This window comes from Manis javanica, chromosome 7, assembly GCF_040802235.1.
Source record: "Manis javanica isolate MJ-LG chromosome 7, MJ_LKY, whole genome shotgun sequence".
NCBI lineage: Eukaryota > Metazoa > Chordata > Mammalia > Pholidota > Manidae > Manis > Manis javanica.
In genome coordinates, this window is record NC_133162.1 from 37,612,748 (window position 1) to 37,637,806 (window position 25,059).

Genomic DNA, 25,059 nt, shown 5'->3' on the forward strand with positions numbered 1-25,059 from the left:
AAGGGAAGGCAGAGGAGGAAAAAGTTTGCAGCTGGTAGAGGGATAGGGCTAGGTGGCCTACAGTCGGGCTGTCCCCGGGGAGGGGTGGGGGGCCCGCCGCTTGCCCCGGCGCGCTCCCGCCCTCCCGCTCTCCCGCCCGGGTTGTTTACATTCCTGGAGTGTCTTTTAAACCCGGGACTGAGGCCGGCTCCCGGCCTTCTCCGGTGGCTCCCGGGCAGTCTCCCGTGAAAATCTGCTGGCGCACAATAGCCGGGAAGGCAGCCGCCCCTCGCCCATGCCCCCGCTGCTCCGGGGCGGGGAGCCTGCCCTATGCACCGCGCCCTCTCCCAGCCCGGCTGGCTTCCTGGACAGATGTCCCGGCGAGGGGGCGATGTGCGCCCGCTGCCCGCGCCCCGGACGCCGAGGCCGCGCTCCCCACTGGTTTTCTTCCCAATCCAGACGCCAGGATGTGAAACAAGCTTCCAGAGCCCGCCAGCCCCCGCCCCCGCCCCCGCCCCAGACCCAGCTCAGCCCCGGCCGGGCCCCCCAACCTCCGCCCCGGCCGGCCTCCCACTCCCCCGAGGCCACCGCCGCCGGCGACCAAGAGGAAGAAAGAACACGGGGAAATTAGTTTCGTATTTGCAACGCGCGCGCGCGCACACACGCACATCTTCCCTCTGGGCTAACCTCTCCTGGCCAGGGCAGCCCCGTGCAGGCGTTGGCCTCAGCGCCCCTCGGGCTTCTGAAGACCTACAGGAAGCCCCTACACACACCCCTTGGCGTTCCCGGCCGTACAGTGTACCGCGTCTCCCGGGCAATTCACACACAAACAACTTAACCGCGCCCCCACCTCCCATTTACAAAAGTGTATTTTCCCTAGAAATTCAGATACACAACTTACCACCACCAACCTTTGCCACCCCGAAATCCGATGCGGTCCCTGGCGGTTCTCGTATACACTGGCGCACAACTTCGCGTCTCCTCAAAGGAGGCGAGAGAGACCGAGGTGGTGCTACCCAGGTCCTTCCCTCCCGCCCTCCGCGAATCGCGGTCCTGCACGGCCCCTGGCTGTACAGAACGAGGGCCGGAGGCGCACCGGCAGGAGGCGGGTACCAGGTCCGCGCACGCACAACCGCACTCATACCCCGCACAGCCGACAAGCCCCGGGCCCCGCGCGCCGCCCAAGCTGGCTCGACGCAGCCCGGCTTTCGCCGGTCGCCTGGGCCTCGGCCGCCGGCCGCCAACGGGAGCTCAGCGGAGCCCGGCCGCCAGCCACTTGCCCGGCTCTCCTGTCCCCGACGGACCCTTAAAGAAAAAAGCCCCAGAACTCAGCGTCCCGCGCCCGCACCCCAAGAGTCCACAGGGGGCGGGAGGAAGGCCCGGGGCCGGAGGGCGCCCGGGTCTGGCTCCAAACTTACCGGGCGCTGCGAGCGCCGCTGCCGCCGCTGGAGGACGCGCAGCCACAGCCGCCGCAGCCGCTGCCGGGCAGGGCCGGCTCCGACCGGGAGGAGCGCTGTGAGGGCGCCGAGATTGGCTCCGCTTAGCTCCTGCTCCGCGCGAACCGGGGCTGGGGTCACCGCGCTGCGCCGGCGCTGCTCGCTTGCTCTGTCTCCCGATCGCTGTTCGCCCGGCCGCTTGTTCTCCCGGGCGCCCGCCGCCGCTCGCTTTTTTTATGTCCACAGACAGTGAAAAGGAACTCGGCGTTAGGGGGTGAGTAAGTGAATCAACTCGCCCGGAGCCGAGCAAGTTGAAGTGTCAGATTACATTGGCTATTCTATTTCCAAAGGGCCCCGCGCCGCCGGCCGCCCGCAAAAGCCGGAGCGGAGTGTTGGATGGAGAGGAGTGCAGCGCTGCGCCGCCGCAGCCAGCGCTCGGCTCCGGAGGCTCTGCTCTGGTTCTCTGCCCTCTCTCCGCTTCCTATCGCTTTCCTTTTCGCCTTTCTCTCCCTCGCTTTTCCTTTCCCTTATTTTGCCCTCTTTCTTCCCCTCTCCTCTGTCTCGGCCTTCTCGTTTTTTCCCTCTATGGCTCTGATGGGCTTTGCGCGGCAACCCCCCCCCCCCCCTCCTGCCATTCACCTCTTTTCCCTCCCCCTTTACCACCGTTCTCTGACCGCCCCGACCCCAGCAAGTTTAGGAGAAAAATGCTGAGCTTAGGAAGGAACCACAGTGGGGAGGGTCTAAAATTGCCTGGCTCACCAGAGTCCCCCCTTTCGCCGGCTCTCCCCGGCTGGAGTGCACTTGGGGCTGAGAACCCGCTCAGGTACTCGAATTGGGGGTGAGCGAGTTGCTAGCAACACCGCCAGAGCTTCCCTCTGGAGGCGGCTTTGGGGTTCCTCCCAAAGCCCAGGGGCTGCCGATGGGGCGAGCAGAGGACACTTGCCCCCACCACCAAGGGCTATGTTAGGGAGGCTGGAGCACTGTCCCTCCGACGGCTTGCAAGGAGCGGTGCGCACAGTCTGTCCCCGGCACCCAGTGCGGTCTACCAGCGACCCGTGGATTCCCCGAGGCGCAGCAGGGAGCGTCCCGGGCCCAGTGCGCGCGGGCGGAGCGGAGGTAGCGGGACCCGGGCCCAGTCCCTGGTCCTGGGCTGGGCACTGGCCCAGGAGGCTAGGAGGGCGATGCCACTCAAAAGGCGCAGTTAGGTGCGCCCACTCGCAGGTTCTCCTGGCAGACCACCCCCGATGCACCTAAGTGCGCGCCCACCTTGGTTCACATCTACTGCCACTCACACGAAAACTCCTACACAAATGGCACCTACTTCGCGCCCACACTCAGTATTACAAACACGCTTCCACACGCACACACACCCACCACACACGTACACTCACCCTCAACAAATATGCCCGTGTACACGGCTATATCAAGCACGCTCACACAGACAAGCAATCTTGTGCGCACACATATATACATCGCTATGCACCCCCGTGTGATCCTCAAAAACCAAACCGCGAAACATTCCCGTGCTCTTAAGTCCTCACGTTCACTTACACATACAAACACATGTCCTCCCCGCTACTGTCTCTTTCACTCTCCTTCCTCAAGCCACCCCCCCCATTCATGATTTGGTGCACCCTCAGTCCCAAATTATAATCAGCGCTCGCACAGCACGGGTTGGACACACACGCGCGCACGCACGCGCTTTCTCCCCTCCCAAGAGGGGAAGGTTTCGGCCCCGCTCTCGCTTCGGATTCCAGGTGTGACGGTGGCTCCGCGCTCCGTGTTTTTCAGCCCGCCGCAGTGTCGGAGGCGAGGCGAGGAAGGGAGCTGGAATAACAAAGGCAAGTTGGGGAGAGCGCAAGGGGGCGCAGCCCTAGCGGGGCCGCGGGGGGAGCCCTACTCCGCCCGGGCTTTGGTGGCTGCTAGGGTCTCGGGCGCCAGGAGTCGGAGGTAGGGAGGGAGGGAGGACTGGGGTCGAGGGGCGGGGCCGCGGTGTGACGTCAAGAACAATGACACCGCTGGGGGCAGTCATCGGGAGGCAGCAGGGGCGGGGGTCTCCCCCGGGGCCTGAGACTAGCGGAAGACGCCCTGGCCGGGCCCCAGCCGCTGCCTGATTGACGAGGCCCGCTTGGGAGCGCGGGCGTGCCATGCAGAATCGCGGATCGCCCTGGCCTTCTGGGCAGTATTCAGCGTGGACCCTCGGCCAACGCCGGGAGCAGGCCGGAGGACCTCCCCTTTACCCCCATTTTAGAAAATCCTTCAGAGGGCTTCTTTGACCTCAGCTTGAACTCCTTCAGGACCAGGGAGATCACTCCTTCCACCACCGAGGGAGAGGAGGCGGAGTGAATTTGCCAGCCCTGAATTCATTCTCAAGGCTATGCTAGTCTGACAGCCAGAGAATTCAGCCTGGATTCCTGAGGGCTCAGAGGATTGCAGCTAGGTCCTCAGGGGCTTGAGAGGGATGCTGGGAGCCCGCTTGGTTTTCCCCGGGGAGATTCTGCCTCCCTATTACACTAGGTGGAAGAGAAGGCACTCTTTCAAGGCCTCAGTCTTTCAACCTGTCACATGGACTGTTACCATGCTGCTGGTCCCGCACAGGTGGCGGCTGAGCATCTCTGGGGAGGGTGGATGGTATGAAAGCATTTCCAGACCTCTAGGGACACCAGGGAGGCATAGTCCTAGCACATTTCTGTGTGAGGGAGCCCCTCCCCCTCAGCCTCTGGGTGGTCCAGGTTCATCAGTAGAGACATAGGTATAGCCTGAGAAACCCTGTAGGCAAGACACAGAGTTGGAAAGTGGAGATTCAGCTTGTTGCATGGTGGCTGGAGCTACAGCTGCCCACAGCATCTCCACACACACTCCAGCAGTTCATAACATTGCAGCAGCCAGAAATTCAAAATCCACCCCCATCCCCAATCCAAAACTTTGGGACAAAGTTTCTGGGTGTTTAAGAACCTGGAGGGCAAGAATCCATCATTACCCAAGAACCAGACCAGTTCCTATTGCCTTGATGACCACCTGAGTCAGGACACTCAGTCCTCTCAACATTTATGTACCAGACCCTCAGTGAGTGATAAGGGCTCACTATCTCCAGGAAGTGGGGGTTGCAGGTGACCTTGGGGCTGACCACTCATCCTCAAAAGCCCCTGTCCAGAAGACCTGCCCCCCACCCTGCAGCCCCCACCTTTTTGCCTTTACATCTGAAAACTAGGAAGCTACTGCAGAGGGCAGAGGAGCCAAGCCCTGCCCAGAAAGAATGCCCAACTCTCTGTAGCACGGAGCCAAGGGTAATTTCAGCTGTACTCAGTTGGGCAAGTGGAGCACTTGAGGCAGCAAATCTGAGAAATCTCACCTGCGCCCTGGGTTTGCCCAAACCTCTTGAGACCCTAGGCTTCAGTCCTTGGGACTTAGGCGCTTGCTATCTCTATTTATCTTTCAGGGAATTAACACGGTAGGTTGGATCTTTGTGGGGCTTGGAAGAAGCTATGAACTTACTTGGTACCTACTGTGTTCTGGGGACTGTGGTACGGCCTCTTAGCATTAGCTTATTGAATTCTCACATTGCCTTGAATTAGGAGCATTACTGTGAGTGAACTTGCCCAAAGTCAATCAGGATTCAAACTCAGGTTCTCATTAACAAAGTTTCCTGCTGGTCTCTCAGCCCCAGCTCTGCAGTCTTCATCTGCAGACTCTCTGTGTAGTCCTGAGCAAACTAGCCCTCTCTTGGTTTCTGTAAACCAAGGGCAGGGTCTCGTGACAATGGTCAGGCCTCTTTGGAGATGGTGTGTCCTGAACCCCCATCTTCTTGGCCTTGGTCTTTGCAGGCCTAGAGGTCTGGGGATGGAACAGAGAGGAAAGTGCTTTTACTTCCCATCCCCTGAGAGGGGGAAGGTGGATCCCACTCAGCCAGTGCTGGGCAATAAATCACCTGACTCCAGGGGCAGCTTCAGTGCCCATCAGGAGGGTGTGAGCAACAGGAGACTGGCCTGTGGGCACCAGTGTCAAATCTGGCCTATTCCTACCTTCAGAGCAGATATAAATGCTATTAATTTCCTTGTCCTCTGGGAACCATCTGTGGGAAGGAAGGCCATTGCTTACACCTTTACCAGAGGAGCATAGAGCCAAGAGCCAAGAAGTCCAGGGGTTCAGGAGGAAGACAGTGGTAGAAGGCTTTAGGTCCTGGGGCAAAGCAGAGGACCTGGGTGGGGTGCAGTGAATATGGCCTCCTCGGCCAGGGGGCCCTTGGTGGGCTGTTTCAGGGGACTGGCATATATGGGAGTGAATTCCTACCTTCCTTGTCTCCATTCCCCACCCCTCACTTCCCCAACGGGTAATAGGGGATAAAGGGGTGGGAGGAAAGTTAACTTACTGAGTGCTTACTGTACATCAAGCACTTTGGAAATATCTTCTTGTTCCATCCTCTCCACAAGCCAGAAGGTAAAATTCTCCCTGGAGGAAAGAGGCTCAGAGAGGTTAAATGACCTCCTCAAGATCTCAGCTATTTGGTGGGTGGGACTGGGATTGGCTCCAGGCTTAAGGTTAAGAATGGGGACTTGCCTTCATGTCATCAGGCTTCAGTGCAAGCAGGGTGACCTTCTGAGTACTTTGGGGTGGAGTACTCTTGCTCACCTGCCAGGTAATGTTCAGGGGCCTCTCCCACCGTAGTAGGGGTAACAGGGGATACATTTAGTCTTCACACCTGGATGGATCCAGGAGGCACTGGGTCCCTGCCCAGCTCCAAGGCCTTTGCCTCTAGGAGTCGGTGGCAGGTCCAGCAGAGAGTAGGTATGTGTCCTCTTCAGCCCACTGGGCTCCCCTGGTTGGCTTCCTCCCTATTTTCTAATCAGATTGCCCCCTCCATTCTCAGGCCACACCTTCCCTGCCTCCTGGCCTTGGCTCTCCCAGGTCCTTCCACCAGGCATGCTGTCTTCTAGTTTCTGTCATGTAGCTTTGTCCCAAGGTTCCAGGCCCAGCTCAGCGAGCAACCCCCTTTGTCTGATGGGAGGCCCAGGAGAGCTGACTGAGAGCTTGCCTCGGAAGTTGGAATATCTTCACACCCAGCCCACCACTGCTGGACTTGCTGTGGGGCTTGGGCACATCACAGATGCTCTCTGTGCCTGTTTCCTCATCTGCCAAGTGAGAGAGCATGGGACACACTGGATGTCCAATGGTTTTTTTGCCTCTCATTGTCCTGTGATTAAATGCATCTGAGCCTTCCACCCTTGGACTGAGCTATGGTGCACTTTAGGGTTTGAAGCATGCCCTGCTTTGGGGAGTACTTGCAGAGGGCCCCCTTCAGCCAGGTAGGGACAGGAAAACAGGTACACAGAGGGAGCTGTCCAGGACTACAACTGTCAAGGACCATGAATAGCTAACGACTTTAACACCTCGCTTCATGAGGTACCTTTCTGAGCTTCACAAAGATCCTTTTATGGGTGACTAAGCTGAGCCTCAAAGGGAGGTGGTGGCTTTCCCATGGCCACACACCTGGAAAGTGTCAGAGCTAGAACAGGAAGTGTTGGAGCTGAAACAAGGTCTAATCTAGGGCCCTCTTCCCCACACCAGTGCTGCCAGATGAGTGACCTGGGAGCTAATACATCCAGCCCTGCCTGTGGAGTCTGGGACAAACAACCAGAGGAAAGTCAAGCCCCCTACCTCTGTCCTGACAGCTCCCGCACCCTCTGCACCCTCAGAGAAGGGTCCTCCTCCCTAGCACTGGAGGGGGTGGAAGCAGATCTCAGACCCTCAGCATCTTCCCTCCTCACCTTTGAGCAATCTTTCAGCCTTAGGGCTCAGATCCCCTTGCCAACTCTGTTGTGTAGCCATGCTGGGTCGCTTCCAGAACTGCCAGTGTTATATACCTACTCTTACCTCCTCATGTTCTTCCTGCCTCCTGGGACATGCCCCTCCCAGCGTTCAAGGCTACATCTACGGCCACCTGCTCAGAAGCCTACCCTGATAACTGCAGTGCACGTGTAGTCTATCTGGTCTCAACCCCCGAATGCTCCTGTCCCTCCCTCCAGCATCATCATTATCATCATCACAATTAAATTCTCACTATGTGCCCTGCAATGAGTAGCTCATATATGTGAACTCCTTTAATCTTCACAGGAACTGATTATTATTAGTAGTAGTAACTTCTCCAGTTTGCAGATGAAGAAGCCGAGTCACAGGGAGTTTCATTTGCCCAGTGGACACCTCACTAGTCGGGGAGGTTATTTTGATGTGTCCCCATCTCCCTGTCCCCAGCTCTTCCTCTCCTCCAGACTGCAGGCTGTAGGACTGCTCATTGCTGTATCCTATCACCCTCTCATCGGCGTGCCTGAGTGACTGACAAGTGATCAAGTGCTCTAGGAGATGCAGGGGGAACACGAAGATGAACAAGACTCAGCCCTCCAGGAGCTCACAGGCTATCAGAAAGGACTTTCCACACTAAATGCCACTCTAAGGGTCTGGGAGAAGGAGAAGAGTTGGCCTTAAGTGGGGTCTGGAAGGCAAGCCTTGGTGGGGATCATGAGGGAAGCAGAGCAGAGTGAGGCATGGGCCTGTCTAAGGTCACACGGCAAGTGTGGCAGCAGTGGGGCTGGGACCCCAGGCTCCCAGTGTGACATGCCTTCTTGTGCCTTGCAGCCAGCTGTGGGGCCCCTGTGTCTGTGCTCTTTTTCAAGGACACAGTATCCCAGACGCTTCCATGATGGTGAGCTGTTCAATGAGTGACTCTGGTCCTTCTCTCCCCTCTATTAAAATTTTTTTAAAAAAGAGGAAGAAAGAAAGAAAGAAATCCAGGCATTGTTCCTGACTGCAGCTGGTGCCAACTAGAATCTCTCTCAACAGAATGGAGCTGAGAGCCCAGCCGCCCAGGGGCCTGGCTGCTGACACAGGGCCTTTCTCTTTTGCTTTCTACTGAGGGGGCAGGCTAACATTACAGCCTCTCCATGGGCATCCTCTTCCACCTGCCTCCCTGGCCCCAGTTCTGAGCTCTCCACTGCCTTCACCCTCGTTGCAAACATCAGATGCCACTTGGGAGGGTTAGGAGAACTGCCACTGCCTGCTTTCCTTCCTCATCTGTTCACAGCCTGGAGTGAGCTGGGCCAGCTTGTTCTCCCACCCTACCCAGAGGTGCCTCTGAATGTCTGTCTGGGACAGTGGCAGAAATCTTTCCTCCATGGAAATGCTGTGATTTCTCAGCATACCAGGATTTTCCATCCTACCTGACTTGGCAGGAGCCAGTCCAAGTTTTACCCATTAAGGCAATTTCAGCGGTGATGGCTTGGGGGTTGGGAGGGTTTGGAGTTTGGGATGGCAAAAAATACCTCTGTAGAGACACAAGTAATGGTTTTTAAAGTCGATGGGTAGCCTACTCCTTTATCTCCCAGAGATTTGGTCTTAGGAGGAAGAGGGTTCCCCAAACTCTCCCTTGCTGTCTTCATTTCATCCTCCCTCCCTGCCCCTTTAGAACCTTGAGCTCTGCTTTGTACCCCCTCCCCCAGCACAAGCTGCTCTGGCCCAGATTACCCCAAGCATCAGCCCTAAGAGAGCATCAGCTTGGCTGCCATCCAGTGTCCACTGAGCACCTTTGGGCTTGGCCTGGCCATCAGAGTCAGCTTTGAAAGCTTTTCTTTCCCTTCTATGGATACAACACTTTAGAGTTTGTAAAGAGCACGCTACATCTCACCTGAGTGCCGCAGCAGCCTCAAGAGGCAGATTGCACAACCCACTTCACAGCGGAATAAACTGAGGGATAAGAGGCCCAGTGGTTTAGCCAAGGTCATACAAGAAGGGGCAGCGTTTTTTGAACCCTGGTCTCTTGATTCCATGTCACTAAGCAGGCGTGGGGACCCAAATGGTAATGGTCTCCGAGGATGGCATTCCCAGCTTTCTAGATGCTGCTGGGAGACAGGATCTCAGATGCATTGATTCACTCAGCAAATATTTATTGAATACCTGCAATATGCCAGGCACAAAACTAGGCACTGGGGATCCAACAGTGAACAAGACAGGTATGGTCCATGCAGTCACAGATCTTAAATTCTGATGGATGAGACAGATACCAAACACACTGTGCAGGAAGACTTTCCATCCGCCCTGGCCCAGCCGTATGCTCTGGAAGGAGCCCTGGTTGGGAGGCTGAGGATATAGATCCTAGTCCCAGAGTTGCCTCTGACTCCCTGTGTGATGTAGGAGGTTTTCCACCTGTGAAATCTGCAAGCATGTGGCTCCCCACACATTTTCTCAGGTCCCTTCCCCACTCCCAGCCTCTGAGTCAAGAGGTTAATGATTTCCTGGCATGAATAATTACCCTGATTAATTTTTCTTAAGCCTGAACTTTTCATAGGCTCTCAGAGCCAGAAGGGGCTTCTGAGGTCATCTAACTTGAGCCCTTCACTAGGCAAGAATCCTTTGGCCTCATTCTTCCCAGGAGATTACTTTCTCTGCTTGCATCCTTCTGGGAATGGGGAACTTGCTTCCCCACATAGCAGACACTCTTCAATGGTGTGCTGGTAAGAGTTTAACATCTGGCTCTCCCAAAGTGGGGAAAACCTGATTTGTAGCATTTGCTGGTTGTCATGGTACATACTCTCACCATGGCTGACTTCACATCAACCAGGTCACACAGTTTCTGAAAATGTAATGGGCTCTGGTGAGCCAGTCCTAGCCAGCTGCAGTGCACTGCTGTCCCACCCCACTGAGAAGCCCGGGCCCACTTCACTTGTGGATAGTTCTTACTGGTACTGAGCAAAACATCTATTTGTCAGGATCTCTGGCCAAGCAGTCCTGAGCTGCTGCTCTGGAGTATCATAAGACAAAGGCCGTTGGCCTGGCCGCATGCAGCCCTTCAGGTCATTGGAGGAATTAACCCTCTCTTCGTGAGATGGGAAGTTCCTGGGCCAACTGGCGTCAGGGCACAGTCTCCTCCCCGTTTTTCCCCCATCCCTCACTCCCTCCCACAGATACTTATTGGGCCTTTATGACCACCAGGCACTGTGTGAGGCATTGTGGACACAGTGACCCACGTCTTTGCTCACACTGGCCTCTCCAGCTGGGAAGTCTTTCCTTGGCAACTGTGCTCAGATGACATCCACTTTCAAAGCCTGCCCTGACCTCCACCCCTTCCCCTCTGAGGCAGGCAGGCGCCTGCCCTCCCAGAGCCCTTATCGGCTCTGTTTGGTACTTATCACTTTCTACCTTGGATTACAGCTATTTGTGCACATGGCTTATCTCGCTGCCAGACCGAGAGGCATCACGGGCTTGCTGAAAGAGCGTGGACTTTGGAGTCCCACGACCTGGCCCTGAATCCCAGCCCTGCCACTTAGGGCTGTGAGCCCTAGGAGAGCTCACACCACCTTCTGGAGCCTCAGTTTCCTTATCTGTAAAGTGGAGCTTTCAAGGTAGTTTGACCATTAAATGAGATTAGCAATGTAACCTCCCTTTCCTGTTGCTGTGAGGAATCCCATCCTCTTGGGGACAGACATTGTGTCCAAAACCTCTTTGTAATCTCCCGGTTACAACAACATAAATATTAACAACAATGGCAAACACTCATACAGCAATTACTGTGTACAGCATATTGTTCTAAGAATTTACGTATGTCAGCTCATTTCATTCTCACAACAACCTTGTGGCATTGGAACAATTATTATTCCCATTAATGGATGAGCAATCTGAAGCACAGAAAGGTTAGATAACAAGCCCAAGGCCACACAGCTAGTGAGTGGGAAAGCTGGGTATCCAGGGAAATCTGCTCCAGAGACTTAGGTGTTTAACACTCTGGTATGTGGCCACAGTATAAGGGCTTGGATGGGTTTATAGAGCTGTGTGCATGTGTGTGGGCCCATGGTGGACACCAGCCTGTGGATATCCTAGCCCTGACCTGTGCGGTGGGGCTGAGGGTGTACATAGAAGTTTCTGGGCTGCCCTCTAGGGCCTCCCAACAGGTAAAGTGGTTAGTGCTAAAGAGAGGAATGTCTGTAGGTCCCTGGGGGACAAGGGGCTGCCACTAATGAACAAGGCAATCAAAGAAGACTTGATGCAAGAGGTGGCATTTGCAGTGGGCCTTGACAAATGAAGAGGATTTGGTCATGGATCGACAAGGCAGAGAGAACAGCAGGAGCAAAGTGTAGAGGTGGGAGGTATATTAGCAGTTCATTTAGGTGTCAGGCTAGATGTTCTCCTGTGTTCTGGTGGGTGGGTAGGGCAGAGATGGTGACTGTAGGGAAGGGAGTGTTAGTTGTCCAGTCTGTGATTCAGGAATCATAAAAGGAACTGTTTCAGGGGCCTTGAAAGGTAGTACAGACCCTGTAATGCTGAGAACCATTTGGGCTGCCCTGGGAGCCAGGTTGGCATTTGCTTCTCTATAAGCTACTCTGAGATTACAAAGTCCTAGGTTTCTGAATCCAGCTCTGCCTCTTTGTCCACATTCTTCCATTTCTCTGAGCCTCCGTTTGCCCATCTGCAGAATGGGCATGAAGAGTGGACCATGCAAGCCAGTTGAAGGATGAAACGGCTGGTGGTGGGGCCATGTCTGCCGCTCCTGTGGCAGGAAGTACTAGAGGGGGGATGGGAAACTGGGCGGAGCAGGGTGGGAGGAGCTCCATGTGCACCACCGGTGGGTGCCAAGCCTACCAAGTTGGCTCAGGTGTGCCTCGTGATTCTTCCAACACCACATGCTCCATTTTTCCCGGCACTGCCAAAGGCTGCCCAGCTCTACTGGCTTAAAAGCAATCTTCCTAAGAGGCTTCTGCAAGGACAGCTCCTGGCAGGCTCTGGGCTGATTTTGTTCCTTCAGCCAGCCCAGTTCAGGTCAGCTCCCGTGACCCCTCCAGGTAGCACTAATCCTACCAATGAATCCTTTGGGGGAATTCACAGTGCGCCAAGTGCCATTTTGAATGCTTCCCTTACACTGGCTAATTTAATCCGCACAACCACATTGTGATTGCCCTCTCTGAGTGAGGAAACCGAGGCACAGAGAGAGGTTAAGACAGATAGTCCCACTGCAGTTCCATGGCAGGGAAGGTGAAGTCTGAAAGATGGAGTCCACCTGTGCAGCCTGGAAGCAGGGCCTGCAAGATGGTTGTCTGGCCCCCTTCTAGCTGTTGCCCTGTGATTATGATTCTGAACCTCCTCACACTTATTCTTTCTGCTGATTTCAGAGTTGTCAGGCAGCGACTCTGCCCACACATGTGCCTTATGTCTGCACACTCCCAGCAACTCTGCCCACATATGTGCCCTTATGTCTGCACACTCGCCACCCAGACTCCCATAGAGATACACAAGGCTCACCATCATAGGTCACAGACTGGGCCCGCCTTGCCCCAGTACACACACAGCACCTGGCCTTTGGGCCTCACAGATACACTCGCACCCAGGCACCCACCTGGCCAAACCCACTGAGATACACATGCAAGTGTCCCTGTCCCTCACACACTGGTAGATCTCCTTACACACACACACACGCACGCACACACTCTGGTGTCCCCCAGCATGGTGGGATCTGTGAATTTACATTGCATCCCATTGCTCCACATCTTGGCTCCAACCTCTGAGGATGTCCCTCTGCCCAGACATCTTCGTTCTTGGCCATTTATGCTAGTGGTTCCAGAATGTGTGCATCCACTTTCTATGGCAGGTCTCACCCAGATTGTGGCCTCTGCTCTGCCTCCAGTAGGAACTAGGCCTCAGGGGTGTGACAGGGGCTTGGAGTTGGCCGGCTACCCTTCCCCCATCTCCAGGGGCTGCGGGAGGAACAGCAGGAAGAGGAGAGTGAATTAATCTTGGCCTCCCCTCCCCCAGGCTCTCTGTGATGCTAATTCCCTCTGCCTTTGATCCAGCCCAGGCCCCTAACTCTGAGCAGGGACAGGCACTGAGTTTGGCCTGAGATTAGGGCTGCCCTGGGTGAGGCCCCTGGGCATATCCCCCCATGCGGCAGATTGGGGTTTCTCCCCTGGGGAGGGGTCTTGGGGATTAGAGCTATGGTTACTGACCCTTTCAATACAATGCACTCTTTGCCAGAGCTTTCTCATTCTCTCTCCTCTCTAAGGGGCTCCTGGGGCTCCCATTCTACACAGGAGCAGAGGGAGTTTTGGGGTGGGGGGCATGCTGGGGGGATATGTGGAGTGGGGAGTGGACTCTAGAGGCCTCCGGGCCAGTGAGCAATGGGTCCAGGCCTGCAGCAAAGATCTTCTGACCTCCAATCTCACCGTTTCCACTGAGGGTCAGTCTTTGTTCCAGTGATTTAAGACAGTCAGACAAACAGTGTTTACGGAGTATTCCCTACCCTCCAGGAGCTGTGCATCATCTCATTCTGACCTCACAGCACTTTATGGTAGGGAAACTGCTCCATGTAACTGTGCTCTGACGGTAAAGTCTGGATTCAAGCCCAGGTCACAGGCTGACCAGAGTCCCTCACTGGACAGAAGGGACACTGAGACTCGGAAAGGGGAAGGGACGTGCCCAAGCCGATAAGGGAAGGTGGCTGGGCATTCATCCCCCACCTTCTAGCTAGATCCGGCATTCTTCAAGGAATAACTGGAATCTTCTATAGACCCAGTGAAACAGGGACATGAGTCCAGACACGCCCACCCTGCACTGTCCCAGAGTAGGGGATGGGACACCCGTGAGTATGTTAAGGTCAGGTAATCACACAGAGATATCTCAGCCAACCCAGCCTTGGAACAGCCTTGTAAACAGGCAAAAACACAATTAAAACTTTCATTACATATTTCACACATAGAAAAGAATATTTGTAAGCTATGAAACACATTAAAATGAATGCTGAGAACCACTGTACTTGAGAACCAGAGCTTCATGGACACTAGTAAAGCTCTGCCCCTCCTGGCCTCTTGCTTTCTAGAGGGAACCACTGCCTTAAGTTTATTACTCCCTCTCTATTTTAACAAATGGTTTTAGCATGCATGTGGGATCTCTGGACTGCTGCACTTTGAGGCACTGAGTTATAAGCCACATTCTTGGGGGGAGTGCTTTCTTTAAAGGGGACACGGAGGCGTGGGGTTTGAGGAGCAACTCAAACCTGCAGCTGGTTCTTCCCTTTACAGGCTGCCTTCTGCACCAGTTGCCATGCTGCTTGGGGCTTATTTGAGGTGTAGCGCCCCATTTTGCCCTCTTACTGCAGAGAGTGCTCTGAAAAGAACACCATTTCCTGGTCCAGGCAGCAGAAGCAGGGCGGGTAGCCTGGCAGCTGGACATCTCCTGAGCAAGGCATGCCACCATGCCTTTGCATAAGCTGTTCCTCCACCTGGAATGCCCTTCCCATTGTGTCTGCTCAGGAAACCCTGCTCCTTCTAGGGGCAGCATGAAGGTTTCACTTTTGGGGAGGCCTTCCCTGTGAGCCCTGTCTGCCCACTCCCAGATGAGTTGGATGTGCCCTCCTGTCCTCTGACAGAGTCCTTGGGCATCCCTCTGGCAGCCTTTTCCCAGGGAAGATGTTCTAGTAGCTAGCAAGAGCAGACTTGATCCCCAGATCTGAGGCACAGTCAGGTGTCAGACCCAGGCAGATGCTTGCAGAGTGACCAAGGTAGAATCTGGGAGAAGGTGATGGCAGGTGGGCATTCCTGTGGAACTCTATGGCCTAGGGCCTCAGAGGTCCTAGCCAGTTTGCTCCAAAGCCTGGATGGAGGATTTGGAGGGAAGGCTGGGAGGACACTCTCTAGGGCTTTGAGCTGCTGGTTACTCACTTGCTGTGTTCCCATGTGTGTGCAAGACATAAGTGCAGGTCACTGGGTGTGGCAGCAGGTAGGTGTGGTCACAGGAGTACACACGTCCACACGTGCTTCCACATGTGCATGCACACACCTGGTCCCAGGCCCACAGGCCCTGCAGAGCATGCAGGGGCACTTCCTTTTCCTGTTCTCAGCTTTCCTTCTTGGAGAAGCCTATTTTCTCTCTGAGCATCCCACAGCCCACATTTATGGAGTGTCTGCTGTGCAAGACCTGAGGGGTTGGCTCAACAGTGTGGGGAGCAGCTGGCTCCCACATACCTGAGGGGACAGGAATGACAGAGGGCTCATACATGGTCTTTCTGTCCTTTCCCACTCTCTTTCATGACTTAGCCCTAAAAGCCAAGTGCCATTGCCTCAACTTCCCAAAAGAGGCCCCTTGAGTCCAGAGGCCAGAGATGCACAGCCCTGTCACCAGTGCCTGACTCTTAGTCTTGGGTACCAGATGACACAGGACCTGCGAGAAATCCCTGTTTTCAAGGAAACCTGGCATTGGGAGGGGCCCCTAGACTCCTCTCCCTTCCTCCTTTCTCCACGATGGCAACTGCACTTTGGGGTGGCATTACCCTGAGCATTCTGTAGGAGGGTGCCATAGGTGGTAGCAGCTGCAGGGAGTAAGGGTAGCTTTGAGCTGAGTCAGAAAAGACAGTGTGGGACAGCACCAAGTGTCTGAACTGGGGACTGGTCACCTCTTCCCCTAGCACTTACAGACACGTGCACACACACACACGCACACACACACGCACACACAGACACATGCATGCATACCCAGAGAGGTGATGGGAGTTGTCCAAGGTCACACACAGCCGGTGCCCTCTGCCTTCCAGTCCTGGTTTCTCTTTTAACTCAGGCTGCTCTAAAAGGGGCCTATGAGTGCCAGCATTCCTGCCTGCCTTCCTTCTGAGAATCCAGACCCTGGTGGCTGAGGGAGATGATCAGAGGGGTGGTAAGCACCTTTGGCTAGAGTACCTGTGGTCTCCGTTCAGCTAGGAGGGTGACATGGGTTAGCCAGTGTGAAAAGGGGGCCCGTAGGAAGGGATGATCACCGTCCTTCCCCCAGCACCCAAATGCAGCCTGGAAGTCCCTGAGTGAAGGCCTCTTTCCTGTAACAAGGGTGGCGCTCTCACTTGGCAATCAGAATCTCTGGCTCTGGGCTGTGATGGCCTTGGGCAAGTTCAGGATTCCTCATTTTCAGCTGTGGGGTTATGGACAGGCTGCTTCTGTTTGTCGAAGCTCAGTCCTGAACCTGTGCCAAAAGGATCAGCACCCTCACTTCACCATGTTTTGGGACAGTGGCCCAGGCCCATGCCCAAGAAATGGCTGTTGAGGTGTTCCGTGCTTATTCTTGAAACTGCAAGGCCAAGCTGCACTGTGTCCAGACCACGTGAATTACATCTGAGAATCAGAACAGCATTTGGGCCTGCCTGTGGCCCCGGGAAAGCTAAGCTCCAGTCCTGACACTGCCTTACCAGCTTCAGTGTATCATTGGCCCCCTCTGGTCCCAGCATTCTCAGCCCCAAAAGAACATACAGATCTGAGGGTCACATGGGTCTAGAGGAACCCATCAGTGGGAAGGACTTTGCAAATCACAAGGCTTGTGCCCCCTTTGCAGATGCTGTGGGTGGGGAAGGTGTAGGTGCTTGTTGCCCCTCAGTGGGACCCCAGCCTCTGCACCCAGGCCCAGCACTCTGGCCTTGAGCTGGGCTGAGAGCTGTGCAGAAGGAAGAGCTGCTTTTGTTTGGGGACCCTCTCTGAGTCCTGCTGCAGCCCTGTACGGGCCCCCAAGCTGCCAGATTGGAGAGCTCGCACTCAGGGATTCTGAGGCTTTTTGGAGCTGGGAAGTTCATACCTGAGGGGCAAAGGCAGCCTGGATGTAAAGTGCATCTTTTTTGGCCCTTAATTACCCTTCTTCACCCATAGGTGGAATTTTCACTCAAAGAGCTAAAGAAAGGTGCCCGCACTGCTGCTGGGACCGGGTTTCCCACCTGCCTTTGTGCTGCAGCTGCCAGTGTGGCAGTGGCACCCAGCTCAGGTTTCTGATTTTAGTGATTTCCTGAATTCATTCTGCTTCCAACCTCAGGGAAAGTAGGAGAGATGATCCTCCTGAAAATTCACATAATTGCTTTTATTTGATTTTTATTAAAATGCATTCAGGAATAATGTGATTGCCCCCTTTAATATGTTGTTCATCAGTCTGGCATGGGGAATCTGCCTGGAAAAAGCCTTGGGTGCCAGAGCCTGGTATGCAGGCCGAGCCCTGAGGCAGGCCCGGGGACTCGCTCTACCCTGGCTGAGAGTTACACTAGGGGAGCCACAGCTCCTGTCCGGGGGATGGGCTAATGACCCAGCTTGGTGCACTGCCTGGCTTGCTGGAGGAATGAAGGGTAGAGCCGAGTGTGGCATGCTATGAGCACACTCTAGATATCCTGCCCCACTCCCTAGCCCCTCTTCCTGTGCACATCCTCTTCTCACCTCCGGTTCTCCAGCGCCTGAGAGGGGTGGTAGTCTGAACTCCTAGCATCCCTTGAATCCACATTCTCCTCTGACTGCCCCCCAGTTGCTGGCACCTTTATTGTACCTCCAAGTTGGTCTTGTTGTCTCAGGCTCAGGGCCTACCTAATCATGCAACTGCCTTGCTCAGAAACCGTGGTGGCTTGCAAAGACCCCTTTCCAGGCAGGGCCTTTGCACGCAGTGGAAAGAACCCAGACCTCTGGTCGGCCCTGATTCTAACTAACCCTTGCTCCACTTTATGCAGTGGGATCTGGGTAAGTCGCTGCCTTTCCAAGTGTGGCTTATTGATTAAGGAAATGGGAGTATCAAGACCTTCCCAGTAGGGTGATTGAATACAAAGTGAACAACAAGAACAGTGGGTATGCAACTCACACAGCATGGGGAGTGGGAGGTGGTGGGCAGAATCATGTGACTTGGCCTAGCGAGAGGCTGGAGATGCTTAGCAAATGCTCGGGGAGAGAGAAAGGGCAGATACAGCTCTGGCCCCCACTGAGGCCACAGACCAGCTGAAGTGGCCACTGTGACAGTGACAACATTTACTTTTAGGACTCCTGCCCCCATCCCCTCTGGTTCCTCCCCTCTATCCAGCATAAAGTTCTGAACAGGACTGGGCCTGAACTTGCAGCTGAGCAGATAACAGGGGGCCAGCTGTTTCACCTGCCTTTCAATGCCCTTCTTGGAGGTGTGGGGGAGAGTTGGAGGGGTGCAGTTTCCAGAGGAATGCCAGAAACGCATTTGCTAAGCTTCCTAGAAGCTCTCACCCCAGAGTAGCCACATGCTCCAGGTACCCCCAAAGCACGTCTTATTGCCCTCTTTTAGCAGTCAAGGTGATTGAGGCTCAGAGAGGGTGAGTGACTTTCAGGGTGCCCCAGCTAGGAAATGCATGTGGTCTCATGGCCACAAGAAAATAGGATTGGCTGGTGACTCTTAACCACCCCTGCAGCTCTTGGTGAGATGCTTTTGTAGGGCGGGAGTTGGCAGGTGGGCCATAGCTGCCCTACACCCTGGGGTGTGGGTGGGGACCACACATGTCAGAGGCAGGGCCTCTCTAATTGGCCTCCAGAAGGTCTTTCTAGGATGGTCTGCCTCTGCTGGGGTGGGCTGCACAGGGTGTCAGGGAAGCATGGGGTTGGGGCATGGGCATTCATATTCACTTTTACAACCCCCTAGGGGGCTTTTAATTTCTGTGAAAAAGCCTGTCTTCACTTAAAAATGACAAACCAGACAAACCTTTGTTGTGCTTTTCCTTTTTATGTGTTTGTTTTGATGCAGATTATTTGATAGTAGATGCAGCCAGAGGAATTCAGAGAGCAGAGGCAGTAGATGTAGAAATTCAACTGTGGGGTCCTTGATGGCCAGTCAGAGCCCTGTCATCTAGCCGAATGCTCATCTAGGGCTTGGCGCAAGGCTTCCTCTCCCGGCTGGCCTCTCTGACTTTGTGCAAGCCGTCACCCTGACTGGAGTGCCCTCCCTGTTCTTCTCTGCTTATCACACTCTTCCTGAGAAGCCCAGGCCAAACCAAGCCTCCTTGTACCTGTCCCCCTCTGAGTTCCTCATACCCGCTCCCTCTGTGTGCTTGCTTCAGGGGCTGCCTGGGCTTCCCAGAACTGGTTCATGTCATCTCTCCAGGCAGGCTGTGAATCTAAGAGGGCAGGCCAGTCCTCAGTCATGGGGAGGGCCGTGCAGGCTGGTGGGAATGATCTCCAGAGTCCTAACAGGGGAAATCCTAGCCCAGAGGGGTAAAGGGTGGCCAATGGTTTCCCCAGAACTGAGGGGTTTCCTGGGATGCAGACTTTCAGTGACAAACTGGGACAGCCTCGGTCACCCTAGCTAGAGAGCCCATGGTTCAGAAGCTCCCAATTCTTGGGCCAGAACCATGTCCTGAGCTGTCACCATAGACCATAGGCACCTTCATTTGGGGGAGAGGGACATTGGGGCCCACTGTGGCAATGATGGCCCAAGGCCACTGATGATTGGCTGCAGAGGTAGACAAAGGCACCACCAGTCTTTGAGCCTCTGGCTGGTTCCTACGTCCAGGCCATTACTCTTCCCTCAGAGCATCCTGGGTAGGGGACAGAGCTCACAGCAGGGCAGATATCCCAGAAACAGCCTGCCCCGAGGCAGAAGCTTTGCTGAGCCTTGGAACCCTATGACCTGAGTGCCTGGCAGGGCTGGGTGCCACCCTTGGGCCACCTCAGACCCCCACCCCCAGTTCAGCAGATACAGAGGACTGAGGAGGGGTGAGCCTCTCTGGTGCCCCATGCCCACCTCACTGGCTTCTCCCGGCCCAGATGAATAGAGCCCCTATCAGATCTCTGTTTCTCTACTCCTTGAGGCTGTCTCTTCCCCCACCCCTGAAGCCCTTTTTTCCTCCCTGAAGCAATGTCACCAACACATGCAGCCCACGGAGGTGTTGGTTTCTGTTGCTTTTAAAGTTTCCTTTTGGTGAGTGGGGTGAACTCCCCCTCCCCCACACTGTGGGCTCTAGCAGGGCATCCACAACCCTGAGCCTCTGGATCCTGTGTAAAGGCCAGAGACGTGGGATAAATACCTGCTGTGTGCCCAGCACCCACTGTCTGTTCACACCTCCACAGGCCGCTGTGAGGTAGGGGCTTTTCTCATCTCCCACAGGAGGCTGCAGAGGCTCAGCACTGGTAGCTGGGGCCTGGGCCTCTGGACCCATGGTCTGGGCTCTGCTCCTGGCATGATGCTGTCTTCAGGATGGCCATTCAAACTTCTCGTTCCTTACCTGCCATTTCCCCACCCACCCAAGGCCAGGCTCTCCCCAGCCAGGGGGAACAGCTTCCTGAAGCTCCTGTGCTGGGTTCATACCCCTCTGTGCATAGGTCATGAGCTCTATCCACATCATCAGGGCTGGCATCAAATTTCAGATCCTCCTGCTCTGTGACCCCCAGCAAGTTACTTAGCCTCCCCGAACATCAGATGGCTTAGCTGTCAAATGGGAAACCTGGAGAGGTCCCTGAAAGAGCCTGGTTGCCCTAAAGGCTGTCCAGCAGGGGGCTGGAGCCTTTGTTAGACATTTGTCTGCTTAACAAAGGCCTTGAAAAGTTTCAGTTGTCAGTTCAACTGGGGAACCTAGCTGGAGTGATGGGTGAGTGAAGGTGGGTGAGCAGGGGAGCACCGCGATCAGGACCATGTGGGCAGCAGAGTGGATGAGTACTACAGGGGAGATGGGGAGGCAGGAGGCTGTTGAAGGTGGCTTTCACTCCCTTTTCAGAAAAATAAAGTGACCCGCTGTCCCCCAGAAATAAGAATCATGGAGGCAACACTGTCCCACCTGGCCAGGTACTAGGCTCCTCCCATGACAGGTTCCCTGCCCTGGGCCTCCTCCCAGGTTTAGCTGTCATGCCCTGTGGGAGGAGGAACTGGGGGTCTTAAGGGGTCCCAAGCTCCAGCCCATCCAGCAGCCAGGTATGAGGCAGAGGTGGCATCCTCTTCCCAGCAGCCTTGGTGTCCCTGAGAAGTATTGGTAATCCAGGCCCATCTGAGAACCATGGTTTCCATTTCTCACTCACGCCCATCCACCGGGTTTCCTCTTTTGCTTCGAGCCTCCAAATACTACCCCAGCACTTGAGACCACTCTCTCCCACCCCTCACCTTATGGGTGAAGAAATCCCTCGGGCAGGGCAGTAGCAGGTGTCTGCACTTTGCCCTCTGCACCTCCAGCCACTCATACATCTGGGACAGCATAGGGAAGCTCATGACACCAGCCGCTGGTGGAGGGGCGTGGAATGTCTTGTGAAAGACTCACCTTTTCTGTAAAGTGAAAAATTCCCGTGACGTGTGTCTCTCTCAGTGTCACGGGCATCCTAAAGGAAGAACAATCCTCCCCACCTGTGCTGTTGGGCCTACCTGGGCGTAAGCCACAGCTCAGAGTAGTAGAGGAAGCCAGGCCACTTGTGGAAACTTTACTGTCCCCCTTCTCCTGAAATATGTTTGATGGAGTGGAGAGTGGGACCACCTTTGTCTCAGTCCATTCCAGCTGCTGTATCGGAATACCAACAACTGGGTGGCTAAAGCAACAGACATTTATTTCTCACAGCTCTGAGCCTGGAGGTCTGAGATCAAGGCACCTGCAGATTTGGTGTCTGGTAAGGGCCTGACGCATGGTTCATCGATGGCTGTCTTCCTGCTGTGTCCTCACATGCGGAGAGTTTCCAGGGAGCTTTCTGGGGTCCCTTTTAGAAGGCATTACCCTCATGACCTAATAACTCCTAAAGGCCCCACCTCCTAATACTGTCATGCTGGAGGTTAGGATCTCAACATAGGAATTTGGCAGGACACAAGCATTTAGACCATAGCAACCTTGCTCTTGCTAAGGTTCTTTAATGCAAAAGAATGTTTGAGTCTCAGAGCCCCTCTGTGGCCATTGTACCTATTTCCTAGACAGGCAGACTAAGGCTCTGGGTGAGAGCTCAAGCTTCCTTGCTCGTCTTCAGAGGCTGATTCCTTGGGTGTCTGCTCAAGAGCAAAAAGTCTTTCTCTGCTGGCTTCCAAGGCAGCCCTGCCCTGCTGCCCCCATGGCCCTCAACTCCTGGTCTGAACAGAGTTCCTGCATAAGAGGAGGGATACTTCTCCTTGCCCATGCTAGACCTGCTCCTCACCTGCTCCTGCAATACTGGGCTCCTCCACTGCCCATCTGCTCATTTTTGTAATAGAAATATATCTCCAATCAGTTCTAACGTTAACTCTCATTAGGATCCATATTACCTACAAGGCTGACAACCAGACACCCTGGGAATGGCCTGCCTTGCTCTCTCTCCTGGGGGCAGAGGCCTCTGGGGCAGGGAAACAGTGCTCCCTGGATGCCATGGGCATCCTGCTTTGCTGCGTGACATTCTCCAAGACTGTTACCTTGTCTGGGCCTCTTCTGTACCACCTGTGGTGCCTGTCTCATGAGATTTCAGGAATCAAAGGATATGGGCACTGGGGAATGGAAGCCCTTTCTGTGGGCTAGAACATTGGTTTGCCAATTTCAAAGCTCTGTAGGCTTTTGCCTTTTTTATGGTTCCTTGACTTGCAAGACCACCCCACTCTGGGGATAGATGGGACAATAAGGCCCACTTGGGCAAGTGGCATAGCTAGGAAGTGAGGGAGGACTCCAAGTCTCCCTGCCTCCTCTTGCTCCAAGCTGCTCTGAGCCCATCCAGCATCCCTCTTTCTTCAGCCTAGGGCCACCCATGCTGGGCCTCCAGGCTCTCTGCTCAGTGTGGAGAAGCTCCTCACCAGCTTTCCACAGCCCCTGCTCTGCTGTAGAGCCTGCTCTGGACCTACTGAAGCTGTGTCTTTGACCCAGAGGTGGCAGCAGGCACAGCCCTGGCCCTACCCAGGCCTGCCATGGTCTCCTCTTCCCTATCGGGCCTGGGCCTGGGGAGTGATGACCACCAGCTCAGTATGAGACACTCAGTGGGTTGGGTCCAGTTTGTATCAAAAGATCCAGGATCAAGTCTGGGTTCTATCAGTGACTGTGTGGCCTTGAACCATCACCTGCCCTCCTAGGCCTCAGTTTTCCCATTTTGCAGTCATTATGGTCCTAGGAGGTGGGTAGGTATGAAGAAATGAGAAAGGTTAGCTCTTCCACTTATGAGTTGTGTATCCTCAGGCCTAAAACTCTCAGTTATCCTCTGAGTAAAATGGAAATAAGGAAGCCTGTTCATTCAGACTCTTAAGAAACTAACATTTACTAAATATTCTCTAAGGCTTGACCTTGTGCTAGCTGCTTCCCAAAGCACTTTCTCCTGTGGACTCCTCATCATAGTGTATGAGATTTGAATCTGAGCCGAGAATGAAATTAAATGTTTTATTTTTAGTCTTTCATATGATGCCTCTGTGTGGCCTCTCCTGGCCTGAGTCTAGGGGTACAGACATGGATGGCTTCATGGAGGAGGGTGCACCTGGTCTGAGCCTGGAAGGATAGAGTGACATCCCTTAACTGTGGGCAGGAGAGATCAGTGTCCTGACTTCTGGCAGCATCTGATCCATCTTGGTTTCCCTGGGGCCCCCATAGGTAGGAGTTTGGGCTACAGCAGTCAGCTGGAGACTTCAGGTGCCCTGAGCCACCCTCAGGATCCTTGGTATTTGGGGTGGGAGGCCTAGGAGGTCCCCTGCAGTGTGGTGTGAAGAAAAAGGAACATCAGCCCGCCTCTTGGCCAGACATGCTCTCACATGGGCCAGGAGACAGGTTTCTCATCCTGCCTAACTTGTGTGACCTTGGTCAACCGGCCCCCTATCCCTGGGCTTCAGTTTTCTTTACTGAATGCAATGGTCATACAAAGAGTAAGAAACAGTATTTCTTAAGCATGTACAATGTGCTAGATGCCGAGCAGAGCACTTTACTTCTATTAGCTCATTCAATCCTGAGCTGCCTCTGAGGGAAGCTCTGTATTTTGCCCACCTAACGGGAAGTGCAGGCACAGAGGGGCTGAATAACCATCTCTAGGCGCCCCCACCAGTGGTAGGGGAAGACGGTCTGAGGAGTCCTGGAGCTGTGCAGGTAGGCGAAAGGGCTGCTGAAAGAGCAAACCTGACAGCCGCAGCGATGCCTAACCTCTGTAATTCACCCCAGCAAAGCGCTTTACAAGGACCACCCCATGTCAGCCCTACAGCAAATCTTCCAGGAGACACGATTATTGTTCCTACACTACAGAGAAGGAAAGGAAGGTATGTCGCGGAACTTGATCAAGCTCACCCAGCTATTCGGCCATGAGCCAGAGTTGGAATCCAGGCAGTCTGACTTCAAAATTTACAAGATATTACTGTGAATAAATCTCCTGGCACATAGGAGATGGTATAAATTAGGTACTCAATAAATAGTTGCCAAATTGAACTGAAAAAAGAGAGCCAATCAGGTCTTGAGGCAGGAGGAAAAGGCAGCCCCAGGGACCAGTGAGATCAGTTTAGAATGCTGCTCCAACCCTTTAGAGGCTCCCCTGAAGCCTCCAGGTTCCACCCTTTCCCCCTCCGAACACTACATTCCTTTTCTCCTTCTAATGACTCCTTTTTTAAAAAAAGTCAATTTCATTAAGGAATAATTTATAAAAGGCACACATTTTAATTATACAGTTCTGACAGATGCAGGTAGTAGTGTAAACATTGTTCCACTTAAGATAAAGCACATTTCCATCTTCGCTCAAAATTTCTTTATGCCTCTTCCTGGTGAATCCCTGTATTAATTACAAGTGGGTGGGCCTATTTTGAGAATTTATTCTGTTCCACTGACCCATGATTTCCTTATACCACTACACTCTGTCGACCACTGTAATGGTGTATAGTAAATCTTAAAATCAAGCAGTGTTAGAGTCCTCCAAATTTGTTCTTTTTCAAAATTGTTTTGGGTATTATAGGTCCTTTTCGTTTTCATGTAAATCTTATAATCCAT

General features: G+C 54.2%; 2 protein-coding genes across 13 annotated transcripts in view; one reads left to right on the forward strand and one right to left on the reverse strand.

The window, feature by feature from the left end:
* The window catches only part of ZMIZ1 (zinc finger MIZ-type containing 1), a 223,413-nt gene extending 221,863 nt beyond the window's left edge, over positions 1–1,550 (reverse strand). For 4 of the 7 annotated variants that reach the window (XM_073240733.1, XM_037013332.2, XM_037013333.2 and 1 more), the window contains exon 1: positions 1,398–1,550. The gene's annotated coding sequence lies outside the window, so the exon portion shown is untranslated. Of the gene's footprint in view, positions 1–880; positions 1,012–1,397 lie in introns of those variants that run through there. The other 3 variants (XM_073240734.1, XM_037013330.2, XM_037013331.2) reach the window with 2 other exon arrangements.
* Positions 1–25,059, forward strand: part of LOC118971522 (uncharacterized) — a 73,576-nt gene that overhangs the window by 6,448 nt on the left and 42,069 nt on the right. Inside the window, exons 2-3 of one of the 6 annotated variants that reach the window (XR_012133145.1) lie at positions 3,207–3,256; positions 6,981–8,068. The exons of 2 other annotated variants lie outside the window; for them this stretch is intronic. Coding sequence is in view for 1 of the 4 variants with exons in the window: in XM_073240739.1 (XP_073096840.1) it covers positions 310–1,668 (1,359 nt within the window). In the remaining 3 variants the exon portion in view is untranslated. Of the gene's footprint in view, position 1; positions 1,690–3,206; positions 3,257–6,980; positions 8,069–25,059 lie in introns of those variants that run through there. 3 more of the 6 variants (XR_012133143.1, XR_012133144.1, XM_073240739.1) reach the window with 3 other exon arrangements.